Here is a 12,665-nt window from a genome sequence, read left to right on the forward strand (position 1 = left end):
GCCTTCTGAGTGCTGGGATTAAAAGAATGTGCCGCCGTACTCAGCTTGTAATGGGTTTCTGAAACAGAACATAGGACAGTTAGAAAACATTTTGGCTAATAGTTAGGAAGTCATTAATCCTGTTCCTTTGTCTGTTATTAACTGTTTCTCTTCTTTTAACTTTTTTACATGAGCTGCTCAGACAAAATGACATCTAAGTTTCTAGCTGACAGTCTCTGAATATACAGACTTACTTGACAATATGTTATTGCTTTCTTTAGAAAAAAAAAAGAAAAATAGGGCTAGGGAGATGGTTCTCTATTTACAGTCCACGCATGAGGCCCAGTGTTCAGATCTTTAGCACCCACACAAAAATCTGGGCATGCCAGTATCTGCCTGTGTTGGGAGCTGTGAACCCCCAGATCCTGAATTTCTTGTAAACAACTTGTTTTCCCCTGATCTGAGTGCCTACAGCTGCTCTGAGCATGAGACCTTCAGGAGTTCCTGATGGCAGGGGAATGGTTTCTGGTGCGTTTGGCTGGGGCGTGGCTATCTCTATATAAACTGCCCCCTGAACACAATAAAGGAGGCATTCTTGGGGCATTTGACTTCAAGGATGACCCATGTCTCAGTCTGTGAGTCTTTGTGTGTTTCAATCTCCAGCCCCTTGCCCAGCTCACGAACTGTATGGTGGTGCGCTACATGCCTGCAGTCCCAGAGCTAGGAAACAGAGACGTGCAGTCTACGTAATCCTTGAGTCTAAGTCCAGTAAGAGACTCTGTTTCCAAAATCAAAGTAAGATGGAGACAGACTGATGGAAGAATGACAAAGGACACTAATGTCATATCAACTTCTGGCTGCCGCATACCCATACCTGCATGGGTGAATGCACCTGTACACATGTGTGCATGAGTGCGCGTACGCACGTGCACACACACACACAGATAAAAAATATGATCTGGAGTAACTTCTGTGTAAAATGAGAATCAGAACACACAGTTCTATTTGACGCAGAGAATTGTCTCTCTCTGTGCTGTTGCCTGATAGCTGCAGTAAAGACTGCACAGTGACTGTAGTTAACCTGGTGAGAAGGAAAGGATCACTCTTCATTGCTGCTTCATCTTACTCTATCTCTTTATTGAATGTATTTGCATATTCAGCTAACTAGCCACATTATTTCTATGCTTATTACCTACAATGCTTAATTTGTGTATGGGGGGAGTAGGTGTGGTGTATCACACGCAGAGGCCAGAAGTTAATATGTCTTTCTTTGTGGCTCTCCACCTTTTTGTTGGTTTATTTCCTTTTGAAATAAGATCTCTCTGAACCAGTAGTTCACCATTTGGCGAGACTAAGTAGCCAGTCCCCGGGATCTTTGTGTTTCTTTCATTTAGCGCTAAGAACAGAGCTCTTGTGTGAGAGTACATGCACACATGCACACGGAACTGGAGTTACCTCACACACATCAAATAAAATCTTAAATGTCATATCTCATATCTATATTTCATGTCTAGGCATGAAACAGTTTTTTTTTCAAAATCTCTAATGACCTGTATTTACTCTAATAAAGTTTTTTTTCCAAGTTAAAACCAAATAACAATATAACCTAATGTTTATCCAGTTTAGATTGTTTGTTTTTTGAGATTTATAAAGCAATAAAAGGAATGCACCATTGGTAGTAGGGAAATAAAAATGCATCTCTTGAGTGTTGTGTTCCCAAAGGCTCTCTTTTCTTTGTAGTGTTATCCCACAGATGCAGATGAAGCTTTTACTGGTGCCAGGCACCTCATCCATTACCCTCAGGCTGACTGAATTAGAAGTGAATAAAGGGAAAAGTAGTAGGCAGAAGCCTGCTGTTAGTGTGAACTCTGCTTGAACTAAATCATCCTTTCACACTTGGAGTGGGCGAGCTTGCTATTCAGAGACTGTTTTCCTTTATCTCTCATAGTTATATTAAGCATTAATGTTTATTAAAATGGAATATTACTCTCTAATGTGGCATTTATTTAAAGACACCAGTTTCTTCTCTCTCTCTTTCCCTTACTCTCCCTACTGGGGTGTGAACCCACAGCCTCATGTTGTTCAAGCACTGGAGCTATAAGTTGAGCTATGTCTCTTAGCGTTACCATTTCAAGAGCTTACTGTTCTGTTCTTTTCCTCTTGTGTGTTGGGAACATAACTCAAAGTAGAACACCCTCTAAGGTGGTACATTCTTTGAGTCCACGCAATTTGTTCATCATCACTACTCACTAAGAATACTGACTTCAATGGGTATCGGATTTAAAATTAGAAAGCATAAAAGAAAACATTTGAAGACTGCCTTTCCCAGCACTCAGGAGGCAGAGACAGGTGAATCTCTGGGCGTTTGAAACCAGCATGGTCTTCAAAGTGAGTTTCAGGTCAGCCAAGATTACACACACTGAGACCCTGTTTCAAAAAACAAACAAAAACAAAAATCCCACCACCGCCACCACAAACACTTTTCAGTATAGATTAGGTTTGTGCTGTGCCCCGAAGAGAAATCCCAGTTGTTTTTCTTTGGAAGTTTTCAGTGATCTTGAACTAGTGTCCTGGCTTGGGCCATGTGATTTATTATTCATCTTATTTAGTGTTCTGAAATGAGAACGTGATGACTAGTTGATATATCTAGGCAAGAACTCTGAAAATGAATCTGCTTGTTCTTTCCCTCCCTCCTTTGTAGTAATTTGATTTCTGTGAGTTTTACTTTGGGGGCTGTGTTTGATCTTCAAATCCTGCCTCGGCCTCCTGAGTTCTGGGATTTCAGCATGTGCTGCTTATGCTTGGCTCTTTTATTTTAAAATTTATTGGCAATCATTGCTTAAAATTTGTAGACTTTAGCAGATGCTTGTGGCTGTCATTTGGAAAATTACAATTTTATAACATTTCTTTATGAATACAACAAACCTGAGTTTCTTGTTAACTTTTTTTTTTTACTAGCACAAACTTTAATTTACTGAAACTGTTTTCTTACATATTTTCTCCTCCTCAACAGGAAAAGTACCTTTTATTCATGTGGGAAATCAAGTAGTGTCAGAACTTGGTCCTATAGTCCAGTTCGTTAAAGCCAAGGTAATGGAAAAAATAGAAAATGCATGTGACCATTTTCATTGATTTGAACCTAGCTTAATGAAATGCTAATGTAAATTATTAGAAAATATTTCTGAACTATAAGTTGGGTGCTGTTTCATAATATGAATCAATAGCAAAGATGTAGGTTGATTTTTTTTTTCTAATATAGGGAAATGAGAATTTCTGTCTTAAATGAACCTTTTAAGTTCTTAAGAACCTTGAGAAGGAAAATAGAGATAGGATATGTTTTTGAAGTCAAAAGTATTGAGTTTCTTACTTGGCAGTCAATAATTCTGTTCATTTGTTTAATTTGGATTTTAACCGTTAAGAAACACTGTTATTAGCCAGGCAGTGGTGGCGCACGCCTTTAATCCCAGCACTCAGGGCAGAGGCAGGCAGATCTCTGTGAGTTCGAGGCCAACCTGGTCTATAAGAGCTAGTTCCAGGACAGGAACCAAAGCTACAGAGAAAGTCTGTAAGAACAATAACAAAAAAGCAGCACTTTCATTCTTAGGGCAGCATTCTTGCAGACCTTTATATAGACAGAAAACCAGATCATACTATTATGTGTTATTTTATCCTTTAAAATGATTCCATATTAATGACTATACACAGATACATATCTTAAAAATGGTTGCATGGTTTTCTGTTGTGTTTTATGCATTATATAGTTTTTAAATGAGCATTTGGACATTGATCTTTTATATTGCTATTTATAAGTATTAAAATGAATTTTCTTTTGCAGAAAACTCTGTATACTTGTTTCATTAAGATAAATTCCTAAGGCAGGCGTGGTGATGCACACCTTTAATCCCAGCACTCTGAAGGCAGAGGCAAGCGGGTCTCTGTGAGTTTGAGGCCAGCTTGGTCTACAGAGTGAGTTCCAGACCAGCCGGGGCTACATGTTAAGACTCTGTCCCAAACAAAACAAACAAAAAGATAAATTCCTGAAAGTGTTATTAGGATGCTTTGACATATATCTTTTAATAATTAGAACAGATCATCGCATTGAGCTAGGAGCTATTCTATGTCTCTTCATTGTTACTTTTGACTTTGTCTTTGTCCCCATATCGTTAGCTATTTTCCCCCATCTTTGCCCATTTTATAAGTAGCACATGTTTAACATTTATTTTGTTTTTAAGGTTTATGCCTGAAAAACACAAGGTTTACTACTAACCATTTTGTTTTCTCCTTTATGAAATAATTCATTCTGTAATTTTGTCTATTGAAAATACATCTTTTGTATTTCAAATTAAAACTACTTAGTGGTGACTGAATATTAGGTATACTTTTATACATAATAATTTTGTTTTAGAAAGCATTTTGGAAATTAATCCATTGGACATTTATATACTATATTACTTGTGATAGAAAGATAACTGAAAGATTTTTGTATTTTAATATGATGCTCTTTTAAAATTTTTTAAATTCCCTTTAGGGCCATTCTCTTAGTGATGGGTTGGATGAAGTCCAAAAAGCAGAAATGAAAGCTTACATGGAATTAGTCAACAATATGCTGTTGACTGCAGAGGTATAAGATTATAATGCTTGAAATAAAATAGTCTTGTATAATTTGCATTCTCATATAAACTTTCCTTACAGTCTACTGTAAAGCCATTGAGAAGCTGGATTCAGGCTGGGGGTCATTATCTATAAACAAGTTTCCAGATATCTTCAGCTCTGCTGTCGCTCTTAGAAGCAGTGAGTCTTGTCTACTCACTGTTTCACGTTAGCCTTTTGCAGTTTACTTTAATAATACCCATACAATACTGCTGTACATATGTACAAACATATGTTCTGTACATAAGAAATGTTTTCTGTAAAGACTGCTGGTAAATTTGATAATTCTGTCCAGTGAATTAGCCAAGAAGGAAAAAGCTCATATATTTAATTGACAAAGTTGTCTTATTAGGAATTACTGTGGCAAGAAATAAGTTTGACCCTTTTCTTTTTGGTAGTTTCAGTGACTCTTGTTTTGTTCCTAGCTGTATCTCCAGTGGTGTGATGAAGCTACAGCCGGGGAGGTGAGTGGTTCTGCAGCATTTATCTTAATTAAAATTTAATGAGAAAACACTTCTGCTCAGAATCGCAAGTCCCTGCTCATAAATGAAACATTGTGGTTTATACCATTAGTGATACAGTTTTTCACTTACTTTAATTTTGCTTGCACATACATTTTAGGGAAGCCATGTGTCATTGTTTGATAGAACTGGTTGTAAAGTACATAAAAGTTTATATATTTTTAAAGGGAATGGTTTAAAATTTTAATTTTTTATGTTGTAAGCTATATATATTTTTTTTCAAGATTGCTTTATGTATGCACTCCGAGGATACATTTTAGAATTCTGTTTGTAAAAATGCATTGTTTTCTAGGAAGGATTCTGTGTTTCACAAAGTTTTTTTGCTTTAGATCACTCATGCTAGGTATGGCTCCCCTTACCCTTGGCCCCTGAACCACATTTTGGCCTATCAGAAGCAGTGGGAAGTCAAACGTAAGATGAAAGCTATCGGATGGGGTAACAAGACTCTGGATCAGGTCAGTACAGATCAAAGTTAACAAAAGGATCTCTTCCTATGCATTAAAATGGCCTTAGTTTAAAGAATAATCTCAGTGTAATATTGTAACATAAACAGCAAAATACTTGATATCCTTTCTCTCTCGTGACATAGTTATATTTCTCTTATGAAAGTTTCCTGTGCCTATGAGGCCTAAATGACAAGTAATTTCTGAGATCCTGTCACCTCAGACTTGCTCCTCTTCATTTGCAAAATATTTTCTAGATGTCTAAGTAATACTGTCCTCAAATGGGATCATATTTTGCCTGCTGTTCTATAACTTGATTTTTTTCTCCTCCTAAACAGCATATTATTGCAGTCTTTTGTCAATAAATAGATCTGCAGCATCAGATCTTAATAAAGCTTTATTAAGTACAGTACTTAACTGGCTTCACTTGAAGGGGGTTGTCTTAAGTTTACTAAAGTAACAAAAATATTTAAAAGTGTAATTTTCAAGGTCTTGAAGTTGAACATCAGTCATTTAAGCTAACTGGTGATTTTTTTTTCTCTCCCTGATTCCTAGCTAGACATCATACTGATGTGTGCTACAGGGGGTTAGCAAGTAACTGGATAGAGTGAGTGAGGTCAGTCTCCAGCACTTTCTAGTATGTCATTTTTATGGAGTAGACTCCCCTCACCCCTTAAAATATAAGCAAAATCATTGAATATATGGTCTCAGGAAAACATTGTTTAGAGAATTAAATTTTGAGAGAAAAACTTTTTGTTAAACAGTGATCTTTATCAGTAACTTAAATTGTATTTAATGGGTTTTCACTAATTCCCATTAATATCAAAAGCATTACTTATGTCATGTATAAGGTCTATGGTCTTAAAAATTTAAACTGAGTCTGTTTTTGTTATGAACTGGGATATAGAGTCTTACATACTTTTTATGGTTTTGCTAATTTGGCTACTTTTCTCTTTGGTTCACTGCCTGCATAGGTCTTAGAAGATGTGGACCAGTGCTGTCAAGCCCTTTCCCAAAGACTGGGAACACAACCTTACTTCTTCAATAAGCAGTAAGATGTTTTCTTCTTGTGGGAATGGCTTTGCTTGACATAGAGGTTTCAGATGTCTTTTATCATAGAGCTCTTATTCTTTTCAAGAAGGACATATAACTCTGCTCTTCTTGGTGGGGACAACTGTGCTGCTCTTCTTGTTACGGTACAGGAAAGGGTCCAGCCCCCTGTGGTCATGTCATTGATGTTGCAGCTTTCTGTCCACAGATTTTATTTTCAAGTAGCAAGATACATTACTATATAGAGAGATATAAATATATAGTAATATATACTGTATATGGTAATATATATGGTAATATGCATATAATGTATAGTATATATATAATATATATAAATATATAGAAAATACTTGTTTTTTAAAATTCATTTTTGTACTCATTAAACATTTATTCCCCTCTTGACTGTGAGGCACAGTGCTGCTTAACATAGAACTAAGATTTCTATAGTCTAGTCCTTGTCATTGAGTTTTCTTAAGATCAGTCATGTAAATCAGTCAGTTTTTGTATGATTTGACAAAGATTTTGATATAGTTTAAAGTTCTGTAAGAAGTACAAAATATTAAAATCTTAAACTTTCAAGTACAACAACACAAATATGCTGATAATATAGCTCCAATCTGTAGTATAAGATGCTTGAAGACCAGGAGAGTCATTAATAACAAGCAGAATACTGTCAGAAGGACAAGAACTGTTTATCCTTTTAAAATGAAAATATCATAAATACAGATATCAAGGAGTATAGATAAAATATATGCATATATGTAAATTGAGTAATGCATATTTTATTAACAAGAGTTTAAAATTTTAATGCTAATTACATTTTTAATTAATAAGATTCATTAAAAGGGCAAAGATTTTTCTTTATTAAAAATTATAACTAGGGAGGAGGTTTAAGACAGTGTTTCCTGTGTATCCCTGACTGTCCTGGAACTTATTCTGTAGACCAGACTGGTTTTTAACTCAGATCCAGCTACCTCAATCTCCTGAGTGCTGTGATTAAAGGCATGTATCATCACTGCCTGGCAAAAATAATAATTTTCGTATATTGAAAGTGATTGTTCAATTAGGTGATACAGTGTAGATGAGTTTAAATTAGTATTTTCATCTCAATGACTTTTTTTTGGATTTTTCGAGACAGGGTTTCTCCGTAGCTTTTTTTGGTTCCTGTCCGGGAACTAGCTCTATAGACCAGGCTGGCCTCAAACTCACAGAGATCCGCCTGCCTCTGCCTCCCGAGTGCTGGGATTAAAGGCGTGCGCCACCACCCCCGGCTTTCAATGACTTTCTTAAGGCTATTTTTTTTCTTGGCTTATTATTAGAAACACTGTATTTTAGGTTGATAATACTTTTTCATGTGTATGGTATGCATGCATGTGTATGCTCCCATATGTAAATGTGTATATGGCTGTACATGCATGGGTAGGTGTGTGCCTGTGGAAGCCTGAGGTTGATGTCAGGAACTTCCTAGATTGCTTTATTCTTTTGAAGAAGAGTCTGTAAGGTCTATTATCAAATCCAAAGCCTGTTGATAGGGCTGGTTCCTGCAGAGCCAGAAGAGGCCATTGGACCCATGGAGCTGGAGTGTAAGGACAATTACGAGCTGTGATGTGGGTGCTGGAAACCAAACCCAGGTCTTTTGAAAGAGCAGTCAGTGCTCTAAACCACATCTCTCCAGCTCCAATAATTAAAAAAAAAATTATTCTATTCTATTTTAAATTCTGTGTATATGATTGGGTTTGTACATGTGAGGAGGCCAGAGTCCTGAGCTGGAGTTAATGGTGATTGTGAGCTATGACATGGGTGCTGGGGTCAAACACAAGTCCTCCCCGGGCTTCATTTGCTATGATTGCTACTCTTCATAGACATCATCTTCTGTAGCCATACCAACATACTTTATATTAAAAATGAATATGACAATTTAGAAATACTTCAACTATATCATTTTGTAACAGAAGTAATATAAAACTACATATATAACATATACATCTCAGGTTATATAAAATTATTTTAAAATTAAAAATTGGGACTTGTTAATCTCTGAAGCAAAAAGCCTACAGGATTCATCAGATCCTGGAAGTTACAGCTTTTACAACTATGTTGTCTTTCTGTTCTTTAGTCCCTAACGCAAAGACATATACCCAGATGTTAGTATTATGTAGTTCTTTTTATTTTTGGTATTGAATTCTTACTAGTGCTAAAGTTGAGAGGGGCTATGTTTCATTGTTTGAAGTGCAGTATTCTTGTTTACCAATGAGTGATTTTTGTTACACATACATATTACACATACATGGGCGGGCAGGAGAATAATTTTTAGTTAAAGTCCTTGTCAATGCGTTGATAACTATAGACCTTTTGGCATGTGATTTAGAGAAAAATTAAAGATACTACTTTTGTTAAGTTGTATTTAAACTTACAAAAGAAAATGAAATTTAGACAGTTGTAAAACAGAAGACCTGCTTTTGATATTTAATTGGTATTTAAGATATAAGCATTCAAAAATTTTACCTAATGTGATGCTTAGGCAAATAAATTTTTTTATTAATAATTAGATTGAAGAATATAATTTTGCCTATCTTTTTTATTTAATTTTTGGAGATGAGGCTATTACTGTATAGTTCTGGAATTTGCTATGTAGCTCAGGCTGACCTCAAACCTCTGCTCGCTGTTGCTTAGCCTCCCAAGTGCTAAGATTACAGGTGTATGCCACATGTCTGTCTGCCCTTCATTTAATCAGTATTAAATGGAAAGAATCTACATTTAGGAAAAGGTAACTTGTACTTTTATTTTGCTGTGGCAAAACTTTTTTAATTTTTCTGTGGTAGAAGTCAGTTTTTCATGAGACATGGTTTCTTAACTAGTAAGGTACTGGCTTAAGATACATAGGTTAGATTCTAATTAGAAGCCTTGAATTGTACCCTTGGCTCTCACGTATACTAAACAGTGACAGATTCTCTTTTCCTTTGTATCCTACTTTTACTTCCTAAAATTAAAACCAACTTTGGTTGTTACTTACCTACTGGAGATATTGAGAAAAAACTTTTAAAAGAAACCAAATGGAAAAGAGGAAAAAAGTTTTGTAACAAGAATAGTAATTGAGAAAAAAGACAGAAAGGGCCTTGAGTTTCATACTTTAGTAGCAGTGTAAAGCTCACTATTTCATGTGTATACAGGGATCATGTGTACTATGACACATGGGTGGAGCTTCTGGGAGTTGGTTCTTTCCTACAATGAGGGCCCAGGGATTGAGATTGTATTATCAGGAAGCCAGTGCCTTTACCTGCTGAGCCATCTCGATGGCTTGTGTAATTCAGTTGTTGTTGGTTTGTCCTTGTCTTTCATAAGAGCTGTAGGTTTTTCTGAATTGGTTGCTTATCTTTTTTCTTTTGGCATAATTTACATTTTGTAAAATTGGTACTTTTAAGAGCATGGTTTTGAGTTTTAAGAAATATGTATATTGTTGCATAACCACAGTGTACTTTATTTTACAAAACTTAAATTATTTATGTATGTGTTGGTGGAGGGCATGCTACAGTACAGTGTGGAGGTCAGAGGACAACTTGGAGAAGCTGGTTTTCTCCTTCTACCATGTGAGTTCCTGGGATAGAGCTCAGGTCATCAAGCTGGGCAGCAAGTGCCTTACCCCTGCTGAGCCTTCTTTCCAGCCTCACAAGTACTTTTTAAAAGGAAGGAATTGTGGGAATTGATAATTTGTAAAAGTCAGAATCAGTTAACATGAGTCACTGAAATTTGTAAGGATTGCAGAGAATGCCTTTAATCTTAGTATTTGGGAGGTAGAGGCAGGTGGATTTGTGAGTTTGAGGATGAACTGATTTATATAGAAAATTCTGGGCCAGCCAGGACTATACAAGTAGACATTGTCTTAAATTTTATGGATTATAAAAAAAATGTGTTTTGATAATGTATGTGCTTTGTTTGGTTCAGCTGTTGTATCCTACTTCCCAACTGTTTTCAAAAGCAACTTTAAGTAACTGTCTTATGTAACAGTTTTTGTATGCTTATTTTTATATATAAATTTATATCCATATATAACTCCATATATGAGTATATACTTTTAGCATTTGACATTTTGATCTCTTTAGAGTACTTCTGACCCACCTTAACTTGAGCACAGATTCACTGTTGACCTTATTCAGAGCCTTCATTTATTGATAAAAAATGCCCAGCTATATAAGAAGTGAGGGATGATTGACATAAATGTGTATTAAGAAAACCAGTCCCCACTTGTAAGATAGATATCTCTTTTTAAGACATATTAGGGATATAGGACAGTTAGTGTTTATATTACTCTAGTGAAGACCTTAACTCTGCATTTATCTCTTCGTGTTCTTGGCTCTTTGTAAGGATCTGCTTGTTATTGATTTCTTCATTTATGATGAAAAAATTATGGTGCTATTAAGTCCAAGGACTCTTCTTATTTAAAAAGAAATGCTACCCTTTGACTACCTACTTAAATGTGAGCACAGTGTACACATTTCCATTTCATTTTATTTTTAGACAGGAATTGGTGTATAACCCAAGATCACCTTCAATTTACAATGTTACTGACTAAGCCTGAGTACTGCAGTTAGAGGCAGGTGCCAGGTTGTACATCTCACACCTGACAGTGACTTACCTTCCTGCCTTCATGTACTCAGCCAACCCGGAGACTGCAGACACTGGGCTGAGGTCTAGTGCTATAAAGATTCGGGCAGTGCTTGCTGCTTTTAAAACTTACGGACCCTGGGGAGGGAAACAGTTCAGTGAGTGCAGCTTTAGTGCGGTATAAGACACATATCGCCTTTTTATTGACTCTTGTAATGGGCATGTGGAGAACCTGCTCTGTGTGTGTGTGTGTTTGCACACATGTGCAAGTGCACACGTTCACACTTGTTTTCCATGTCTTAGAATATCTTCTTTTTTAATCTCTAGCATAGTTTCTGCCACACTGGAAACATACTATATTTATTTTATGATTAAAATAATAACTTTAGGACTAGGGAGATGGCTCAGTGGTTAAGAGCACTAGCTGCTCTTCCAGAGGACCTGTGTTCATTTCCCAGCACCTACATGACAGCTCACAACCACCTGTAACTCCACTTCCAGGAGATTGGACACCCTCATACAGACATTCATGCAAGAACCAACGTTCATGAAATAAAAATAAATTAAAAATGAATGCAATTAATGTTATCTTTTTCATGTTCTGTAAATGAAAAAAATTTCCATCAAGTTGTGGTAGGATTTATTTCAGTGACTTTTTCTTTTCTAATTGATGAATAAAATGTTCTTTAAAAAAGAATGCTTTCTAATGTAAAAATGAGGTGCCTTAGCTTTTCTCATCATTATTTTTTTAGACCTACCGAACTTGATGCTTTGGTGTTTGGCCATTTATACACCATTCTCACCACACAGCTGACCAGTGATGAACTTTCTGAGAAGGTGAAAAACTATAGCAACCTCCTTGCATTCTGTAGAAGAATTGAACAGCACTATTTTGAAGATCGGGGTAAAGGCAGGTTGTCGTAGAGTTGTATGTCAATTAGTTATAAAAAAAAAATCTAACTCTTGAAATATGAATTACTTGAACAGTATAATAAAAGTTTCAGAATTTCAAAACCAAAACCACTTTTTTGAAACCTCAGAAATTTGCACAATGTCATATACATGTTCTTTGTGCTGTCTGTGTCTACCTTCATTTTGAGTTGTTTGATTTGTTACACTGTATTCTATATCTTGACATTTTATTTCTTTATGAGCATATAAAAATAAACCTCAAGCACTGTGGTTGTTTCATTTACTGTTTTTGGCTACTCACTGAACTCACGTGGAATAAACAGTTGTCTAAGCGCCTGCTGTGTGCAGTGAGACTACGGAGCACATGGGGACAGTGGCCCTGGGAAGTATTCTCTACCAGTGTGCCCAGAAAGCGGGGTGACTGTTGGCTGTCCGGTGAGGCACACATCGAACAGTCTTCATTCCTGAATTAAAGTGAAGTAATGTTTCGTTAGGGCAGGATAGATTG

General features: G+C 36.1%; 1 protein-coding gene across 2 annotated transcripts in view; it reads left to right on the plus strand.

Moving 5' to 3' along the window:
- The window catches only part of Mtx2 (metaxin 2), a 51,775-nt gene extending 39,339 nt beyond the window's left edge, over positions 1-12,436 (plus strand). For both annotated transcript variants that reach the window (XM_041639875.1, XM_041639874.1), the window contains exons 5-10: positions 2,993-3,069; positions 4,508-4,600; positions 5,055-5,093; positions 5,480-5,605; positions 6,568-6,644; positions 11,998-12,436. In XM_041639875.1, coding sequence (XP_041495809.1) covers positions 2,993-3,069; positions 4,508-4,600; positions 5,055-5,093; positions 5,480-5,605; positions 6,568-6,644; positions 11,998-12,169 — 584 coding nt within the window. In that variant the 3' untranslated portion in view covers positions 12,170-12,436. The remainder of the gene's footprint in view (positions 1-2,992; positions 3,070-4,507; positions 4,601-5,054; positions 5,094-5,479; positions 5,606-6,567; positions 6,645-11,997) is intronic.
- The last annotated feature ends 229 nt before the right edge of the window (positions 12,437-12,665 follow it).

This window comes from Microtus oregoni, unplaced genomic scaffold (assembly GCF_018167655.1).
Source record: "Microtus oregoni isolate MIOR12 unplaced genomic scaffold, Mior012 000060F_ref0000265, whole genome shotgun sequence".
NCBI classification, from domain to species: Eukaryota; Metazoa; Chordata; class Mammalia; order Rodentia; family Cricetidae; genus Microtus; species Microtus oregoni.